Here is a 20,140-nt window from a genome sequence, read left to right as displayed (position 1 = left end):
TAGAATCGGACCGGCGCATGCGCAATGAAAGGATTACGGTCAAAAGCGACTTCAAAATTGCTTAAAACACAGACTCTAAGAATGAGAGTTAAGAGTCATAGTGACTGGTCCAGCAAAAACGCAATTTTAAGGCCGAATTCGATTGTGACGCAGCTGAAATTGCCCTCTCCCTACGCCCGCCCCTCACGCTTCCGTCCTGACGCAGACGCGCGTCCGCCTTTCGTACTGCGGAGTCGTCCTTGGCCCCACCCTACTCTGGTTCCTGGAACATGCGCAGTCTCGTTTGCGGGCTTTCCTGCTTTGCGGGTACGTCAAGATGGCTGCCTCCGTATTGAACGTGTTGCTGAGGCGCCTTCCTTACTTTTCGCCCTTCAGAGGTGCCTACGGAGTTCAGGTAACTCCTTGGGGCACATTTTGTACAACCTCAGATTTGGTTGTACTTTCTCTAGGTCGTCGCTACACTGCCGGGAATCCAGGAACGGATACCCTCCCAAGGGCTTATACATTGGCTGTCAAGGAAACGCTCTGCTTCCACCATCCTCCCCCTTCCCCTCTCATTCCTCAGTACAGCGCGTTTTCTAATCTCGAGACAAGTGTAAAGAGCCAGGGTTGGATGTCATTCTCTTCCCAAGTTTCCGTCTCGGCTGAATAATTAGACGATGGAATGGATTGGACCCCTTGGCCAAACACAAACCAGCTGTTACCTGTATGTGTGTCTAAATCTTTGATGCCCGAGGGTGTCATTGGGTTGTGAGGGACACTAACTACTACCAGCCCGGCTATCGCTCAGTAAAGCCAGAATACATTCTCCCGCCCGGGGGACCAGTTTCTCGGCTCTTTATCTCACTAAATCAGTTTCTTACCAACATGAGAGCATTAACTACTTTGGATTGAGGTTTTCCCTCAGCCACACGTACTCACCACCCTGGAGATTCTTGGTAGGGCAGATTCTTGATGGGGCAGCGTGATTTTGGAAGGCTTGCCCATCTGCCACTCCCAAAAGTGAGACTGAAGAGTGATGAGAGGGGCTACCACAGCGTTAAATATAGACTTGGTAGCTTCGGACATAGCGTTAGGACTCAAGTTTGTTCTGCCATATGGAATGTAGACCATCAACTTTTTATAAGACCGGGCAACTCAGTGATTCAGGATTCAGTTGAGTTGGGAGACTCACCTGTCCTTTACATCCTTTTCGTAGTACACATCTTAGCTCCCAGAAGATAGAAATTCTCCCTTTTTTCTCCATTACACTGAGTTCATTTCAGGAAACACAGAAACCTTATGTGTGCCTGGTTTTTGAGTTGTATTTTCAAATAAATTTGCTTCCCAGTCACCTATTTATCTTCCAGTGTTACCTTTTCTTGCAAGATCCAGCTGGAGGCAGGGATACTGGTTGTTGATGGTGTAGACTTAATAAACCAGTCAGTTCTTGTCCTTGAACTCAGTGTCTCGTTTTCCTTCTGTTGTTCAGTCGTTCAGTTGTGTCCGACTCTGCGATATCATCAACTGCAGCACACCAGGCTTCCCTCTCCTTCACCGTCTCTTGGAGCTTGCTCAAACTCATGTCCATTGAGTTGGTGATGCCATCCAACCATTTCTGCTCTGCCCCTCCTTTAATAGCTTCCCGTCTGTTGCTGATGGTGTAAGTTTAATAAACCAATCATGTTGTGTCCTTGAACTCTTGTCTCATTTTCTCTCTGCCCCTTCTTTTATAGGTTCCCCTCCAGACTCTTTGCACCAAAGCCCCCCCTGAGGATGATTCTTTGCCCCCAATTCCTGTTTCCCCTTATGAGGATGAACCCTGGAAATACCTGGACTCAGAAGGTACTTGTTTATTTTTTTTAATATTTATTACTTATTTATTTGGCTGTACCAGGTTGTGGCTGCGGCATGTGGGATCTAGTTCCCTGACCAGGAATCCAACCCAGGCCCCCTGCATTGGGAGCACACGATTTTAGCCACTTGCCTAGACCACCAGGGAAGTCCCCAGACGGTACTTCTAAATGGACAAGGGGCGTGTCAAGTGAGGTCTGAAATAAGTGGACAGAGACACCTCACCATCATCACCCAGGAATAGCTTGTATGGTCTTTTCATTTCAGAATACCACAACCGCTATGGTTCTCGCCCTGTCTGGGCTGACTACCGTCGAAACCACAAAGGTGGAATACCCCCACAGCGGACTCGAAAGATGTGTATTGTGAGTTTCTGAGGATGGCACATGGATGGGATGTGGAGTGGGGCTGAAGGCCATAGTGACAGAGGCTTTGAACGTCTTCACCTGCCTGTTTCTTTTCTCTACAGCGTGGAAATAAAGTTGCTGGGAACCCCTGCCCCATCTGCCGGGATCAGAAGCTGCATGTTGACTTTAGGGTAAGGAGAATCTTGTCTTCGGTATAAAAACTTAAAGGCTCTTTGCAGTACTAAACGAGATTACCTTAGGTGCCCCATTCTTCATATCCTGGGCCCCTAAAGTCCATTTTGCATTGACTTTCTGGCAATGTGAAAACATTAATCTTTTCAGCTTTTAGTATTTATTTAGTTATGGCTGTGTTGAATCTTAGTGGCAGCACATGGGCTCTTCACTGTGGCGAGGGCATCTCTCTACTTGAGACAAATGGATTTAGTTGCCCCAAGGCATGTAGTGTCTTAGATTAAACCCTTGTCTCCTGCTTTGGAAGGTAGATTCTTAACCACTGGACCACCAGAGAAGTCCCTCCTTCCAGACTTTTGCCTTCTACTGTGGGTTATATATAAAAGATTCATCTCTTACTTGTGAAGTTTTCAGTCTAAATCGGCAAGAGAAATGCTCATTTCTAATGAGAGGGAAATGCCCAAAGGTTCAATTGTATCAATCAGTTACTTCCAGGTAGATTGGACTAGTTTTTTCCTGAGATTTTCTTTATTTTGTTGTCATTGATGTTTGATTGCATGTCAAGACTTGGGCCAGGAGGGCAGATACACGAAACAATGGATAATCTAGTTATTTAAAAAAAAAAAAAAATCTTCATTGTGAGGAGGAGAGGACTTGTTTCTTGAAGGATTCAGAAACTGTAAAGATGACAGTGGAAAAGTGCTCTTTTGCATTTGCAGTATTAGAAGATAGTAGAGCAGAAACTGACTGGTCATCAGGGAAGTTGGAAGGCATTCATATGTCAGTCAGCAGAGGCAGGTATCTGATTGCTTCCAGGCTTTTTCTGATACAGGTTGTAGAGGAGTCCAGGAGATACTTGTCAATTTCAGCTGTATGTTACTAGTTACCAAAAAAAGGCTGTAATCATTTGATACAATTTATAAGAAATTACTTGACTAAGGGAGAGAGAAAGGTTACAGATGGAATAGTGCAGATGAATCTGCGTGCCATGGCACTCTGCCAGTATACCTGCTTTTCCTTTGGGAGTCTCATCACCTGTGATTAATTGCTGGCTGGGAGTCATTCTAACTATTAAAATCTTTAAAATTGATGTTAACAAATATATACATTACACATAACATACCTTCATATAAGTTAGTCACGTACAAACATATAGCACATACTACATTTTTTAGGTGATTTCAAGGGTTTGCCACCCCGCTGTCCCTAATTTGTTGCATGAAGAGCTGACTTTTGAACGTGACCCCTGCAAAAGAGAATTCTTTGTGAGTCTCAGTGACAGAATGTAGGATGTGCATGTGAAATGGTAAAGAGGCCAGGAAAGAGGAAAAGTTAGTAAGAAAACGTGTTCAGTAAAGGGATGGGGCTGAAACTGGGACATGGTGATTAACCTCTAACCATTTTGCTGACTTCCCTTTCCTCTCTCTTGTTTTTCCACCACTTTTCTCTACAGAACGTGAAGCTCTTGAAACAGTTTGTCTGTGCCCACACAGGTATCATCTTCCATGCTCCATATACAGGTGAGCCCATCATCCCCATCACCACCAGAATAGCTTTTTCTTACAGCACCTCTTATATTTATTAAGACAGACGACAGGTATTTCTTTGATGGCTCTTACTAATGGCATAAAAAGTGGGATGGAACCTTTTGGAAATCTTGATCTAATGGGAATAGTCATATACTGAATAAATTACATATGGACAAAAGATCCAGGTGAGTACTGATATAAGCAGACTATCTAAATGGAGCTCTTAAAAGATAAATGGTGCTGATTGTTTCCTTTCTCTAGGGTCTCTTCACTTTTCTGGAAGGCTTTCTCATAAATTGACTGTTCTTTAATATAATTGACACTTCAGTTAGATTTCCCAAATTTGGTGTAAACTCACCAATTCAAGATTACATCTGTTTATTCCCTAACTACAACCACAGGCCAAATCCAGCTCACTCTCATGTCCATTTATTTCCATACTGTTTATAACTGCTTCCAGTCTGCAATGGCAGAATTGAGCTGAGACAGATGATAATATATGCCTAAAATATATGCCACAGTGCCTATGGTGTATGGCCCTGTACAGAAGCAGTTTGCCAGCCTCTGTTCCAAAGCAAGATAAATTTGCAAAGAATAATCAGAATCCACCCTTTTAGGGGGTGGTAGCCTGGTCAGTCGGAGAAGGCACTGGTACCCCACTCCAGTACACTTGCCTGGAAAATCCCATGGACGGAGGAGCCTGGTAGGCGGCAGTCCATGGGGTCGCTAAGAGTCGGGCACGACTGAGCGACTTCACTTTCACTTTTCACTTTTCATGCATTGGAGAAGGAAATGGCAACCCACTCCAGTGTTCTTGCCTGGAGAATCCCAGGGACGGGGGAGCCTGGTGGGCTGCCGTCTACGGGATTGCACAGAGTTGGACATGACTGAAGCGACTTAGCAGCAGCGGCAGCAGCAGCCTGGTCAGTGGAGTTTGGTTTTTCAAGGAGTTGGTTTTTTTTCTTTGGGCTGCACGTGTGGCTTGTGGGGTTTTAGTTCTCTGACCAAAGGTCAAACCCAAGCCTTCAGCAGTGAGAACAAGGAGGAGCCCTAACCACTGGACCCCCAGGAAATTCCCAGGGAATTTTAAAAAGATTTTTATAGTCAAGCTGTAAAAGGCTGAAGGAACTATTTTGCCACTTTCTCAGATAATCTTCCCCAGATCTGAAATCCTTTCTTCCTTTATTGAATCTTTCTCTGTGGATTGTTCAAGTCAGCCCTTTAACCACACTTTCCTTTTCTTTTTAATATTTATTTTTATTTACTTATTGGGTTGCACCAGGTCTTAGATGTGGCACACAGTATCCTTGAACTTCTAGTTGTGGCACGTGGGATCTATAGTTGCAGCATGCAGACTCTTAGTTGTGGCATGTGGGATCTAGTTCCCTGACCAGGGATCGAACCCACGTCCCCCGCATTGGGAGTGGGAGTCTTAGCCACTGGGCCACCAGGGAAGTCCCATCACACTTGCCTTTTGAATGGTGTTCTGCTCCTTGTCTTGAAGCCTTTACCATTTAATGGCTTCTCTGTACTACCCAGACCCTCCTAAGTCTTCATCCTGATTCTCAGAGAGCATTCTTGCCACTGAGCAGAAGGGGAAACCAAGGCTCATGGCGAGGTCAGGGGAATGGGGTCATTAGGTAGAGCTGGTCTTCCATAACTAGCCCTCAATCACCATAAGGAAGCAGGTATGTTCTTTATTTACTGTGCCTTATCAAATGAGCTGTGAGTTACCTTTTTTCTCCCCACAGGGGTCTGTATGAAGCAACACAAGAAGTTGACCCAGGCTATCCAGAAAGCCAGGGATCATGGTGAGCATGAGAAGGGGCACAGGGTGGTTTTCTTAGGCATAAGGATAGTGACTTAGGGCTGGAGAGTGGATATAAATCTTCCCAGCTGTCTGAGAAGTAGCACCCAACATGTTCTTCTCAAGAGTCTCTCCTTTCGTCATTCCACTGTCCTTTAGTTTCCTCTCCTGAATCTCTTACCTTGTCATTGCCCTGTCCCTTTGTTCTTTCTCTGCTTCTTATTTTGTAACTGTTGGTCCCAGTGCCATGGCTAGATCATAAGAGCTTTGTATAAATTTTTGACCCTGGGCTCCATGACACTTTTACACAAGTTAGGAACAGGTAGCCCTCTGTTAGGGCAGATGCAGCTTCCTCACCTGGCACAGGACTGCACAGCTTGGCAGGCAAGAGCCCAGGCAGCACGTCAGCCCACACTTGCCCCCTTGGCCAGTTGCCTTTGGGTGGCACACCACATGCATAAATGTACCCAGTGGCTCTGATTGGTCCCTCCTTCTTTTACAGGTTATTTTCCTTATTATCTTTGTTAATCTGAATTACCCCTTTCCTCTCCCCTGGCTTTCTCTTTTATTTTTAACCCCCTAGGTCTCCTCAGTTACCACATTCCCCAGGTTGAACCTCGGGACCTTGACTTCAGTACCTCTCATGGAGCTGTGAGTGCTACTCCACCAGCCCCCACTCTGGTTTCTGGTGACCCCTGGTATCCATGGTACAGCTGGAAACAGCCACCAGAGAGAGAGCTGTCCCGCCTTCGCCGGCTCTACCAGGGCCATCTGCGAGAAGAAAGTGGCCCTCCACCTGAGTCAATGCCCAAGGTGCCACTCACGGCCCCCACTGAAGCCACCTCCACTGAGCAGGCGGGCCCCCAGAGTGCTCTGTAGGTACAGACTGGGATGGGAACAGGCAGGTCTCCTACACAATACTTCATCCTGAAGAGTTGTGCCTACTTTGTGGCCAGTGGCGAGCTCAATCACCAGAGATGATTGTTGGTGAAAGGGATGAATACACATGAGGCTGAGGGAAGGTAGTACAGATTTGTATGGGAAACCTCAGTCCTTGCTGTTGTAAATAGATGGGTTACACATTCAGTTACTATTTCAGACTTGTACCAGCTGCATTTTCTCACAATAAAGCTGTATCCTGTCTCTGGGCTGAATTTCAAATGAATGAATGCTGTGGTGGGGGTTGGGGTTGGTGAGGGAGTGGGCAGTGGGTGCTGCTGTGCGGAGAGGGGTGGTCAGGTTTGAACCAACCCTGCCTCTGGGCTCTTGGGACCAGAAGGCACCTGAAATGAGCAGTTGTACCATTCTCTCTTGATCACTTGTGGCCCCCTATGCCGGAGGCACAGCGTTCTCACTATTGTCAGCTGTTCACTGAGGGGCTGAAAGGTTTGGAGAATGAGACACTAGGCCCCAAAAATGGGTTGCTGTGGCGCCCGCTGCCGTGGGAGGCGAGGATGGGCTGAGTGCTGTTGCTAAGCGACAGCTGGTCTGGCAAGAAGATTGGGGTCTCCGGGGCCAGCTGCTGCGATACAGGCGGATGGTGGAGGAGGGGAGCGCGGGGAGGGGCGGTCCCCTGGGGACCTGCAGGCGCGGCAGGGGAAATACAGATTGCGGTGGGAGGGGCGGAAGTGACGTCGCGCGGGGCGGGTCCGACCGCGCACAATGGGCCATGGAGTTCCCGTTCGATGTGGACGCGCTGCTCCCGGAGCGGATCACGGTGCTGGACCAGCACCTAAGGCCCCCGGCCCGCCGACCCGGAACCACAACGCCGGCCCGGTGACATCTCAAATCTTCCCCACGGCCCTTCTCTCCCGGTTCCTCTTGGAACCTGGTCCAGGCACCACGCCCCCTTCTCGCGTTGACTAGTGACCACTCCTTTCGATGTCCAGGCTCGCCTTTTTGGTGACCTTTGACCCTAGACCTTGTGGGGTTGATCGGGGCTTGAATCTGCCACCTTTCACCGCTTGGCCCACTGTGTGGTCCCAACCGAAGGATATGGTTGACCTGCCCTTCCTGCTTCCCCACAGTAATTTTAATGGAGAAGGGAGTGTACCACCCTGAAAAGACGTGTGGCAAAAGTTTGGGTTTCAGAGTAGGGTGGGAAATAGGGTTGGAAGACCAAGATAGAGGGAGGGCGTGAAGTACTGACCTGGGGTTATGGCCCAAGTTCCCAGGGAGTGATTGCCCAGGACCCTTTAACTCAGTGACTATCTGACTCTTCTCTCTTTCTGTAGTGTTGATCTGCAGCAGCAAATTATGACCATTGTAGATGAGCTGGGCAAGGCCTCTGCTAAGGTACTGGGGAGTCTACATGTAGTAAAGGGGAGGCCTCTGGGGACAGCCGGTAAGGGAGGCAGGGGTCCTTTGGAAGGGACTTGTAGAAAGTCTGCCTTAAAATTCCTGGCAGGCCCAGCATCTTCCTGCTCCCATAACCAGTGCATCCAGGATGCAGAGCAATCGCCACGTTATGTATATACTCAAAGATACTTCAGCTCGGCCGTGAGTGTCAAGTGCTCTTCCATCCTGTGCTTAATTCCTTCCTCCCCCAGCCCCTTTCCCTGTTTTGACTCTACCTCTTCCAAATAGGTGCTCACTACAGTTTGTTATTTTCTCCATCCTACAGGGCTGGAAAAGGAGCCATTGTTGGCTTTCTTAAAGTTGGATATAAGAAACTCTTTGTACTGGTAAGTGTCATTGGAAACTGAAAATTCATATGCCTTGGCTTCTGAGAACAGAAGCGCTGGAGGTCGGAAGGTGGCAGTAATGTTTGAGTCCTAGAAGATCTTTTTAAGTTAAAAATTATTATTGGCTGCTCTGGATCTTCATTGAGGTGCATGCTCTTTGTTGCAATGCAGGGGCTTCTCCTATTTGTGGGGCATGGGCTTCTCTTATTGCTCTAGAACAAAGTTGTGTTGCATGGGCTTAGTTGCCCTGCAGCATGTAGGATCCTAGTTCCCTGACTGGGAATGAGACCCTCGTTCCCTGCATTAGAAATCGGATTCTTAACCACTGGACCGCCAGGGAAGTCCCTAGAAAATCTTTGTTGTTCTTTTACCTCCTAGGATGATCGTGAGGCTCACAATGAGGTAGAACCACTTTGCATCTTGGACTTTTACATCCATGAATCACTTCAACGCCATGGCCACGGACGAGAACTCTTCCAGCATATGTTGCAGGTATTGCTTATCTCTTTGCCAGCTCTTCCCAGAGGCCTTCAGTCCTCCCAGAGGCCCTGCCTCCCATCCTCCCACCCCCACTATGTTCCCATATCCTCCCCAGGATTCCTGTTGGCCTGCTTTCCCCACACCTTCTCCTACCCTAGTCTCTTGTTCCCTGCAGAAGGAGCGAGTTGAACCACACCAACTGGCCATTGACAGACCCTCCCAGAAGCTGCTGAAGTTCCTGAATAAACACTACAACCTGGAGACCACCGTCCCACAGGTTAGAAGTTTCAGAGAATAGATCCCCACTGAGCATTCCCACTGAATTACCTAGTCTTTGGGGGGCAAAGAAGAGGTACCTTCCAAGCAGTCCCTATTCCCCATTGTATAGGACTTCTTTTATACAGCTAAGCTCAGGGTGGGATCAGAGGATACCATCTCTCATCCTGGAGCTGTTTCATTATCATCTCATCTATTTTTATTCTTCATCCTGGACTGTTGTGTACACCTAAAAGCATGTTTATATCCCAAACATAGTAAAAGTAAAGTAAGTAAAAAGTCACTCAGTCGTGTCCGACTCTTAAGGCTCCTCCATCCATGGGATTCTCCAGGTAAGGATACTGGAGTGGGTTGCCATTTCCTTCTCCAGGGGAGAAGTTACTGCTGCTGCTAAGTCACTTCAGTCGTGTCTGACTCTGTGCGACCCCATAGATGGCAGCCCACCAGGCTCCCCCGTCCCTGGGATTCTCCAGGCAAGAACACTGGAGTGGGTTGCCACTTCCTTCTCCAATGCATGAAAGGGAAAAGTGAAAGTGAAATCTCTCAGTCGTGTCTGACTCTTAGCGACCCCATGGACTGCAGCCTACCAGGCTCCTCCATCCATGGGATTTTCCAGGCAAGAGTACTGGAGTGGGGTGCCATTGCCTTCTCCAACCCCAAACATAAGTCAGTTCATTTTCATCTCTTCATTTTCACATAGTCCATTACTTAGTCAATCAAGATTTAATTTAGTAAGGGCTCAGAATAATATACGTTCCCTGTCCCCAGAGAGATTTGGTTTATTTGGGGGGAATGTGGTTTGTTTGTAAGTAGATGCAATATAATGTTGCTAATACTGTCTGTCTATTCAGCATATATTTGTTGAGCACCCAGCAGTATTCTGGGCTTTAGGAATACTTGGTTCAATAAAACAGAAACAAGTCTCTGTTCTTACAAAGCTTATATTCTAGTTGGGCAGACAAACATAATAAACAAGTAGATACTCTTGTCGATAAGCACTCTAGGAAAACAAGAGCAAGTAAGAAGGTTTGGGAATGCCCTGGTGAGGATGGGAATGTGTGTGATTGCAAGTTTAAATGGGATAAGCAGGAAAGGCCTCACTGAGAAAGTGTCACTTGAGCAGTAACTTAAAGAGGTGAGACTATGAGCCATTAATACCTGGAGGGGGAGCATCCCACGCAGAGGAAATGGCTAGTGTGAAGGCCATGAGGTGGAGTGGGCCTAGAAATTTGGCTGGTGTGGCTAGAGCAGTGTGAGTGAGTGGGGAGTGCTGTAGAGGAGATAAGAGCAGTAACAGGGAAAGAAGGACACTTGGGGCCCTGCAGGCTATTGCAAAAACTTTGGCTTTTACTCTTAGTGAAAAAAGGAGAGCCATCATAGGGGTTTGAGCAGAGGGGAAATATGATAGGACTTACTTTAATATTCATTTGGCTGCGCCAGGTTTCCGTCAAGGCTGTGGGGTCTTTAGTTGTGGCATCCGGGGTCTTATCTGTGGCACGTGGGATCTAGCTCCCCTACCAGGAATTGAACCCAGGCCCCCTGCACTGGGAATGTGGAATCTTAGCTACTGGACTCCAGGGAAGTCCCTAATGTGACGTACTTTAAACCAGAGCACTTTGCTTGTTAAGAATACGCAGTAGAGGAGTGAGGGTGCAAGCAGATTACGAAGCAACAATCCTGATGATAAATGGTGGTGGCTCAGACCAAGATGGTGGCAGTGGAGGTGGGAAGGTCAGATTTTAGGTATTCTGAAGTTAAAGCAAATAAGGTTTCTTGACTCATTGTGGAGAAAAAAGAGAGGGAGTCAAGGGTGATCCCAAAGTTGTTGGCCTGAGCACTTGGGAGGATGAAATTACGTCAGCTGAGATGGAAGGTAGAGCAGCTTTGGAGGGGGAAATAGTAGAGTCCACCTTGAGTATGTTAACTGGAGATGTCTGTGGCGAGTTCAGGTTCAGTACACAGTTGGTTGCTCCCATAGTGTTGGGAGAAGAGGTTTCAGGTGGAGAGTTTTCAGCACCTGTACGATACTTGAAAGCAGCGAGACAGGATGAGAATCACCATGGAGTGAGTTATCAATCCAAGGACTTGAGCCCTCAGGCACTCTTAGAAAGTCTGGGAGAGAAGTAGCAGCAAATGCAGCCCAGAAGTGACTAGTGAAGTAGATGCAAAATTAGAAGTGACCTGGAAGGCCAGTGAAGAAACTGTTTGCAGAAGGAAGGAATGGCTCACTGAGTCAGATGCTGCTGATCCATGAGGTAAGAAGAGGTCTGAGAAGTGACCATTGGATTTAGCTGCCTGAGGCCACTGGTGATCCTGACAGGCAGTTTCAGCACAGTGGTGGGTGGAAGCCTGGATGGAGTGAGTTTAGGCCACAGCAGTCCTCAACCTTTTTGGCACCAGGGACTGGCTTTGTGGAAGATAATTTTTCCATGGACCCAGTGGATGTGGGGGAAGGGGGGAGTGGTTTTGGGATTTTTCACACGCATTACATTGATTATGCTGCCGCTGATCTCACAAGAGGCAGAGCTCTGGCAGTAATGGGAGCAATGAAGAGCAGTATAAATACAGATGAAGCTTCGGCTCGCCTGCCACCACTCACCTGATATGTGGCTGGGTTCCTAGCAGGCCATGGACCTGCTGTGTGGCTCAGGGGCTGGGGACCCCTGGTTTAAGAGATTAAGAAGCTCAGAACTGGAGACAGCAAGAATAGGTGACTCTTAAATCCTGGTTTAAGGTCAACAGAAATAGAGCAAGAGCTCGAGAGGGCTATGGATCAAAAGAGTTGATTCTTCTTAGCTGCATAAGAACAAACAGCATAAGAATGACTCAAAATTTGATGATGTCAGAGAAAGTGGGAAGAACTGAGAAAATCAAGAGAACTGCTGAAGCAGTGTTGCTGAGTGGGCTTGGGATGGGATGACAAGCGAGCCTTGGATAGGAGCACAGACAGTTAATCCATTGTAATGAGACTCATTGATGTGCTTACAGAGGAAGCATAAAGTGAGTGCTTACTTGGGTAAAGGGAGACTTGACTTAATCTTGAAAAGTGTTTGTCAGGGGGACAGAAGTGGACAGGCTAAAGTGCTTTTCATGCAGGAAGAAACGAGCAAAGTCAGAGAGGTCTTAATATACTTTTCAGGGCACTGCAAGCAGTGTTTTGTTTGGCTGGAGTGCTGAGCATATGCTTGTTGGAGGCGAATAATGTCATGGTAGACATTACAGCAGGGTCAAGGCAGGAGATAGACAGGGTCTGCTTAGAATGTGCAGGACATCATTTCTCCATTAAGAGGCAGCAGAGAGCAACAGAAGGAACATAGTATCAGTATCTGGCATCAAATGTATTACCCAGGTAACATGTAAGAGCAGGGCAGTGTAGAGTGTATGCATGCTAAATCGCTTCAGTCATGTCTGACTCTGCATGACCCCATAGATGGCAGCCCATCAGGCTCCTCTGTCCATAGGATTCTCTAGGCAAGAATGCTGGAATGGGTTGCCATTTCCTTCTCCAATAGAGTGTATAGACATAGATAGATAGATATACAGTATCATAACGACTAATGTTTCATGAGCTCTGTGTGGTATCTACATTGCATTATCTCTGTTGATCCTTGTACATTTCTTTGAGGTAGGTCTTATTGACCCCATTTTGGGTTTATGTAGATTAGGGACTTGACCAAGTGTGCACAGCTAATGTTAGAGTTTGAATTTGAACCCATAGCCCACTCTGATGACTACACTGTATTCCTGACCGACATGCCTCAGCTAGAATCAGGAGTCGGGGGTTTGAGTCCCAGTTCTCCCCTGTGTAGCTACTTAGCTTTGGGCCAGCCATGTCTCCAAGCATGTATATTTCTAGTTTTCTTGGGTATATATCTAAGAGTATTTAAGAGTAGAATTCCTGGGTCATGTGGTTAATCCGATGTTTAACTTTTTGAGGAACTGAGAAACTTTTTCCACAGTGAATGCAGCATTTTACATCTCCATCAGCAATGCATGGTAGCTCTAGTGCCTTGACATCCTCACCAAAATTTGTTATTTTTCTTTTTATAATAGCCATAATAATGGTTGTGAAGTTGTTTCTCTTTGTGGTTTTGATTTGCATTTCCCTTTTGACTAATGATGTTGAGCATCTTTTCAAGTGCTTATTGACCATTTGCATTTCTTCTTTGAGAAATGTTCACGTCCATGCCCCTTTTTAAATTGTGTTTGTTGCCTGTTTGTTCCTGGGTTGGAAGAGTTCCTTATGTTCTAGACACAACACCCTTATTAGATATATGATTTGCAAATATGTCCTCTTGTTTATGGGGTTTCATTTTCTTGATAGGAAATCAATGTCCTATTTAAGAAATACACCATTTATTTCTTAAACCATGTCCGAAGTAATCAAGATTTTCCCTAATGTTTCCTTCTAAAAGTTTCATAGTGTTAGCTCTTACATTTAGGTCTTTGGTCCATCTTTTTCTTGTTTTCTTTTTTATTTTTCTTTGGCCACGCTCCATGGCACACAGAACTTCCCTAACCAAGGATTGAACCCATGGCCCTGAAGTGGAAGTGCAGTGTCTTAACCACTGGACCACCAGGGAACCCCCTTTAATCCATTTTTAGTTATTCTTTGATCCAAATTCAGTATCTTGCATGTAGATATTCAGTTGTCCAAACACCAGTTGTTGAAGAGGCTATACTTTCCCTTTTGAAAGGTCTTCTACTTTTATTGAAAATCAGTTGACTGTTTCTGGACTCTGTTCGTTCCAAGGGTCTATTTGCCTATCCTGTGTTTCTACCACTGTTTTGACTACCATAGCTTTGGAGTAAGCTTTGAACTTAGGAAGTGTGAATCCTCCCCGAATTTATTATTCCTTTGTTGATCCTGAAGATTATTTTGGCTACTTGAGGTCCTTTGCAGTCCAGCTTTAGGATCAGCTTGTCAGGTCCTAAAATTCTGACTGAGTCTGTCAACAAGGACAGGAAGGCTGGCTTTTCTTCCTGCTGTGGTTTTTCTAGCTCAGGGTTCTATACCCAAGTATGTGCTGAGTAGCTGAACAGACAGCTATTATTTCTCTTGTTTCATCTTACAGGTGAACAACTTTGTGATCTTCGAAGGCTTCTTTGCCCATCAGCATCGTAAGTTTTCTCACCTGTGTGTGTTGGTCAAGCAATCGGGGTGAGGGGAAGGAAATAGGTGAATTCTTGGTCCCCCCCCACGCCGCCCCCTCACTGAGGGGCACCGCCGCTTCCTTCCTCACAGGGCCCCCTGCTACCTCCCTGAGGGCAACTCGACACTCTCGTGCTGCTGCGCTCGATCCTATGCCCGCTGGTAAAGCTGCATTGAATGGGTGGATCTGTAGTGCTGTGATGGCTAGTCACTCTGGAGGCCACCAGGAGCTCAGTGTGTGATCTGTGGGCCATTTGAGAGAATTCTAAAGCAACCCAAGTCTCCAGCAGACATTACCCATGGGAGCTCAGTGTATTTTACACCTGGCAAGACTTTAATTAAGCAAGCTCACTGGGAGCCTGTTTGACCGTAGACATTGATGGAGCCTCTTCCTGCTGCAGGCCCATCAAAATAGGCCAGAGTCATGTTCCTCCCTAAACCCCTCAGGCTCTGTCAGCCAGTGAGCGACAGGCAAGTGCAGTCTCCCCTTCTGCTTCCAGTCATAGAAGAGTGACGTGAATGGTCCAAAGCTTAAATACTAATTTCTGAAGATAACACTCAGAATTTGTAACACTTCCAACCAAATAAGGGAGAAACCTAGCCTAGGAGGTACTGAAATGTTGCCCAGGTTCCTCATTCCATCCTCATCCGCACACATGCTCCCTGCCAGGCTGAGTCCTATCCTTTCTTCCTTCTCAAGGCGGAGGGGTGCAGCCTTCTGCTGGCTGTGCAGTGCACACCTGCACAGAAGGGCCCCCTTTCTGAAGGAGCTGCTCTGTGGCTAGTTCTCACCTCCTCTGTGGCCAGGAAACAGAGAAACCACCACCCAGACAACAGTGTCACCAGTGACTAGCATCTACCAGTATCAGGCATGGAGAGGCAGTTCATGTCTGTGACTGGCTTTGATTTCTAAGACCTCCCCTCCGTCTAGCTCCTACTGACCAAAGGCTGTGAGAGGGAGAGAGCCAACAAGGACAGTGAAGACCAGGTCTACAGGGGAGGGGACCCTAAAGCTTAACTGGATCCACTGGGCAGTCTCCTTTGCCACACATGATGGAGAAAGAACCTCTTGAGAGGGAAAGGGAAGGGCAAGTAGAAAAGAGAGGACGCAGAGGCTGAGCTTGGATAGTCTATTAGCCTCCCATTTACTTTCTCTGGTAGCTCCTTTCCAGATGTCTGTGTTTTTTCCTCATCCCTTTTTCCCCCCTAATAAAATGTAAATCTCTTCTATCTTTGCCCTGGAAGGAGAGGTTCTGCCCCACGCCAACCTCCCCTAACCTCTCCACAGCAATTCCTGATTAACCAAGGGCTTTGTCCATCTTATCTAGAGGGACCTGGGGTCCTCGTTGGCCCGGCTGGGACCATTCCTCTGCCCCCGAATCCCAGGGGTGCCTGACAGCGCCCACTGACAGTAAGAGCTTGCCTCCCTTGGCCGCCCTTCTCCTGTACCTCCCAGGCCCCAGAGTCTCCCCCGGATCTTTCCCCCAACTCTGCATTCGGCCTACTCCTTCTGGCTCTCCTCAAAATGCTCCAGCCTTCCCCCCAAATTCCCTTCTGGTGTGATGGCACTGCCACAGAGCTGCTCCCGCGGCGGAGCTGACGTCTCCTTGCCCAGGAGGAACTGTGGTGTCAAGGACCAGAGGTTTGGGGTCGCGGGGGTGGTGGCCAGGAGGAGGGTACACAGTGTGTCTCCCCATGCTTACCTCAGTGTCCTCTCCACTCCCAGCTCCAGCAAGGAAGCTGCCACCCAAGCGAGCAGAGGGAGACATAAAGCCATACTCCTCTAGTGACCGAGAATGTAAGACTGGGCTGGGGGGTCTGGGCCTGGGGCCCTCAACCCAGGGGAAGCATTTGTTCTCTAAGGCTCTGACTTCTCTTTTTCCTTCCCTGATCTTGGCTCTCACAACTCCCTTCCCTGTCCTTTTCCTTCTTTCTCTGTCTTGCTCTGCTTTCTCCCTCCCCCAGTTCTGAAGGTAGCTGTGGAGCCTCCGTGGCCCCTGAACAGGGCCCCTCGCCGTGCGACTCCTCCAGCCCACCCACCCCCTCGCTCCAGCAGCCTGGGAAACTCACCAGAACGGGGCCCCCTCCGCCCCTTTGTGCCAGAGCAGGAGCTGCTGCGTTCCCTGCGCCTCTGCCCCCCACACCCCACCGCCCGCCTTCTGCTTGCTACTGACCCTGGGGGCAGCCCTGCCCAGCGGCGCCGCACCAGGTAACAGGAGCTGGAGAGTTAGGGAGCCTCAGGACTGTCAGACAGGGCGGTTAGAAATGGCAGAGGGCAGTGTAAATCAGAGACATGAAGCATTGGGACAGGAGGATTGGAGACTTCCTAAGACGTTTTGAGAATATACTGGAAGATACCTGTGGAAATAGTCTGGAAATAAATTACAGTTAAGGAGCAGAATAGGACTTCGGGGGAGCCTAGGGATGCTAGTGCCTAGAGGAAGGTTAGAAAGAACGCAGACCCACTGGTGGGAGGGGCGGGAAATTGTGGTTTAACACTTGCTGGGAGGGGGCAGGGTCTCTGACAGCCTGGGGAGCCACTGGCCCCGGCTCAGTGCCTTGTGTGGCGGGAGCCCACCCCGGCAGGCAGGGACTGGGCCTCTCCTTTATTTCTCTCCCCAGCTTTCTCTTCACCTCTGACTTCTCTTTCTGTTTTTCTCTCCCCTCCATTTTCCCTCTCCCCCTCTCCTGTCCATAACATCCTTCCCCAGTTCTCTTCCCCGCTCTGATGAGAGTCGATACTGATAGACTGCTAACCCCCTCCCCTCCCTGGGAGACCTGGCGAAGGTGGAGACCCTTCTCCCTGAGAACCCCAGACCCAGTCTCCCACTGCATCCCCCAGCATCTAGGGGGACTTGACAAGAACCCGTAGGATTCCCTTTACCCCTTTCTTGGACAACTGGGTGGTCAGGGTCCCAGGTGGCCTAACACTTCATAGCTTTTCTTACCACAGAAAGCAGCCCTTCTCTCCTAACTTGGGCTCTGAACACTCCCACAGACAGCCCGATTTGCTGCCAGGCCTCTTGGTTGGGCAGCTCATACTAATTATCCAGAGAAGCACACTCTTGCTTGCTGTCAGATTCTAGAACATCATGGAAAGTCCAAAGGCCTCCTCTGCCAGGGAAACCTTTGTAAAAGAGTCTTGTCCATGGAATAACTCCTGTAGTCCTCTACACTGTCTGCTGGTAGTTCTAATACTGCTTTGTGCTACCGGCTGCAGCTACCCTATCAGCCTGCTGACGCCAGCCACTGAACGAACTCTGCTTCATAGCAGTCCAGTCAGGTAGGACAGGGACTTAGCAGCTCCCCACGGGATCCACTCAACATTGCCAAACGCTTAATCTCCACGTTTCATGTATGTGTTAATCTGTCGGGACCCCTGAGCTGATGTCTGCTGTGGGACTCTAGACTCATCACACTTCTATAGACACTACCACCTCCCTAGGTCCAGGTTCTCTGAAGGAGTCTGTTTCTTGGCAGTAGATCCCAGCCAACACCCTAGGATCACTCTTAGCCAAGTTTCAGCAGCTAAGCCTGAGTTTCAAGGCTCTATTAGCTCCTGGAATACCCTCTTACATCCATTCCTCCCCGGTAACTAGATATACTGATAGATTCCTGTCTTGTGAGATTGTCTTGATGATGATGGGGGAACTCTTCCTCTGGCCTTCCTCTCTTCTTTCCTCCATAGCAAGAATCCTCCCCTGCTCCATACCCAGGCTATAGAAATCCTTTCCCTCCCTACCCTCTGGATGTGTGCTAGTTCAGGTACCCCTACTGTGTTCCCCCAAATCCTTGGGAGCAGGATCTCCCTCTTTTCTGACTCACTCCTCCTTTTTCTTCTCCCTCTCAGTGTTGTCTGAATAAAGCGTGAACTCTTTTGTGTTTTTTAAATGGACATTTTCAATGAAAAAACAAACAAACAAACCTTAAGGTCTCAGCCTCGTTTGTGCGTCACCCTGTATTTTCCTGGGATCTCAGGACCTCTGGCCCTCTTCTTCACCTCTGAGATCTGCAGATCTTCCAGCAAGGAGGCTTAGAGCTCCCCTCGCAGGATCTGGTGTCTGCCTGTCCCCATCTTCACTGCTGGATTTTCTCCTGCAGATTCTGTCTCCTCTAATGTAGTCACTGGATCCCTCCATGTAGGCTTCTGTATCTATTCCTCCATTCTCTCCATAAACCTTTAGCTCTCCCTCTAGTAACTCCTACTGTTTACCCAGGCCAGCCCTTGCTGAGATGTTAAGATTTACTAACATCTCTAGGAGCCAATTAATTGCCTTCTGATAACAATCCCCTAATTGTTTCTTGGATTATTCTTCTCTAAACCCTTTGATCTCTTTCTCAAGACAATCCTTTTCCTAAATTCAGCCTTGCCACTCCCTCTTCCCCTCTGGCTAAGATATCCCATAATTAAGGTAAACGTGTTTTCCAACTCAAAACATCAGAGCACCTGGTTCAGCAAAATTTTGCCTTTATGTGAATCCATTTTTTGTTTTTGGCTGCACTGTGTAGCTTGTGGGATCTTAATGTCCCAACCAGGAATGGAACCTGTGCCCCCCGCAGGGGAAGCACAGAGTCCTAACCACTGGACCACCAGGGAATTCTCCTGAATCTTTTTATAACATGATTTCGATCACATTTAACCTTACGGTTAACACATTGCCTCAACTAGAAATAATAAAGCAGCAAATTAGGACTGCTCCAGAAAACCTTGGGGTATACAGTGCTCTCCCTTCCCTTTTCTGGGGCACAACTTGTATTAAACCCCATAGGAATGATAACTACCCCCTCTCTGTTCCTGTGCTGTTCTTTTATTCTTCTCCCCTGATTGCTCCATACCCACTCATCTTTCATCCTGTAGCCTCTTCCCCATCATTTCACATTTCTTCTACAGCGGGACTCCCCCAGGGCTGGTAGCCCAAAGCTGCAGCTATAGCCGCCACGGGCGGTTGAATTCCTCATGTCCCAATACAGGTAAGTTACTCATCTCCTTACCCTCAAATCAAATAGGCCATATTCACTACCTACTCTAGCCTTCCCATATACATGCCTGGTATTTCCACAGGCAACCAAGAACTGAAGCAGGGGGAACAGGAAACAGAGAATAGGTGAGGTCTGAGCCCCTTCCCTGCCAGCCTCTCACCACCTCTGACCCCTTTTCTAACATCATTCTCAGCTACTTCCTCCTCCTAAATCTCACTCTCTGAACTGGAAACCAGCTCCTCCCACAAAGCCTTCCACCTAACATCCTACAAGCCTCTTTCCCCATAGGTTCAACTCTGGTGCTTCCGTTTAGCACCACTCTGTGGGGTTTCAGGTTTGGACATAGCACCAATGGTTCCAGCCTCATACCCCATCATTTGTCCTCCTCACAAGAGCCTGACAGACCTTGAAGAAGCTGTGCTCTTAATCCTCACTTTAGTACCCGTGTAACCCACTCTCCATCTCCCTCCCACCTACTAGGTGTGCCATTGAGGAGCAGGTCTTGTCACAGCATGGGTCTGGGGAGGAACCCATGCACACAGTTCCTCCACAGGCCCAGGTTCCACCAGCCCAGGCTTGGACAATGGGTGGGGACATGTTCAACGCCAGGTTCATTCGAAACTTGCATGAACGTCGCAGCACCAGGCCTTGGTGACCGCAGCCCCCTCTCACACCTTCAAAATCATTATTATTTCTATCTCACACAGGACTTAGTCAAAGCTTGCCCTCGCCGTGTATGTATTCATTCATTCATTTATTCATTCTACAGGCTTTTTTTTTTTTTTAAATCAGTGCCAAGTCATTTGTATCTTATTTTTAACCAGAGCAATAAAGTATTTTTTACCACGAGCGTTACTGAG

General features: G+C 48.0%; 3 protein-coding genes across 9 annotated transcripts in view; 2 read left to right on the top strand and 1 right to left on the bottom strand.

Moving 5' to 3' along the window:
* The window catches only part of PPP1R10 (protein phosphatase 1 regulatory subunit 10), a 37,822-nt gene that overhangs the window by 16,876 nt on the left and 806 nt on the right, over positions 1 to 20,140 (bottom strand). The gene's annotated exons all lie outside the window — the stretch shown is intronic.
* Positions 168 to 6,856, top strand: MRPS18B (mitochondrial ribosomal protein S18B). Its single transcript, XM_061399245.1, has 7 exons — positions 168 to 394; positions 1,716 to 1,824; positions 2,101 to 2,198; positions 2,303 to 2,371; positions 3,826 to 3,892; positions 5,653 to 5,712; positions 6,292 to 6,856. Exons 1-7 carry the CDS (start codon positions 317 to 319, stop codon positions 6,585 to 6,587), a joined length of 777 nt encoding a protein of 258 aa, XP_061255229.1. The 5' UTR covers positions 168 to 316; the 3' UTR covers positions 6,588 to 6,856.
* ATAT1 (alpha tubulin acetyltransferase 1) lies at positions 7,323 to 20,130 on the top strand. Of its 7 annotated transcripts, none has more exons than XM_061399215.1 (13): positions 7,323 to 7,484; positions 7,943 to 8,003; positions 8,116 to 8,207; positions 8,332 to 8,392; positions 8,771 to 8,884; positions 9,048 to 9,149; positions 14,224 to 14,269; positions 14,394 to 14,462; positions 16,027 to 16,098; positions 16,266 to 16,509; positions 19,192 to 19,271; positions 19,363 to 19,405; positions 19,761 to 20,130. In XM_061399215.1, exons 1-13 carry the CDS (start codon positions 7,378 to 7,380, stop codon positions 19,933 to 19,935), a joined length of 1,266 nt encoding a protein of 421 aa, XP_061255199.1. In that variant the 5' UTR covers positions 7,323 to 7,377; the 3' UTR covers positions 19,936 to 20,130. The 7 variants fall into 7 exon arrangements, with proteins under 7 accessions (XP_061255199.1, XP_061255201.1, XP_061255200.1 ...); XM_061399217.1 differs by having other exon boundaries at positions 7,323 to 7,610; XM_061399218.1 differs by lacking the exon at positions 7,323 to 7,484 and adding an exon at positions 7,617 to 7,734.

Source organism: Bos javanicus, chromosome 23 (genome assembly GCF_032452875.1).
Source record: "Bos javanicus breed banteng chromosome 23, ARS-OSU_banteng_1.0, whole genome shotgun sequence".
Lineage (NCBI taxonomy): Eukaryota > Metazoa > Chordata > Mammalia > Artiodactyla > Bovidae > Bos > Bos javanicus.
The sequence above is the reverse complement of the archived record's forward strand: the minus strand, read 5'-3'. Positions and strand labels throughout refer to the sequence as shown.

Bases quoted from the DNA above. Each gene is read 5' to 3' on its own strand.
- MRPS18B (XM_061399245.1), top strand. From the start codon at position 317: ATGGCTGCCTCCGTATTGAACGTGTTGCTGAGGCGCCTTCCTTACTTT. The intron at 395-1,715 runs GTAACTCCTTGG...CTTCTTTTATAG, and splicing joins GAGGTGCCTACGGAGTTCAG to GTTCCCCTCCAGACTCTTTG. The intron at 1,825-2,100 runs GTACTTGTTTAT...TTTTCATTTCAG, and splicing joins GAAATACCTGGACTCAGAAG to AATACCACAACCGCTATGGT.
- ATAT1 (XM_061399215.1), top strand. From the start codon at position 7,378: ATGGAGTTCCCGTTCGATGTGGACGCGCTGCTCCCGGAGCGGATCACG. The intron at 7,485-7,942 runs GTGACATCTCAA...CTCTTTCTGTAG, and splicing joins GGAACCACAACGCCGGCCCG to TGTTGATCTGCAGCAGCAAA. The intron at 9,150-14,223 runs GTTAGAAGTTTC...TTCATCTTACAG, and splicing joins TGGAGACCACCGTCCCACAG to GTGAACAACTTTGTGATCTT.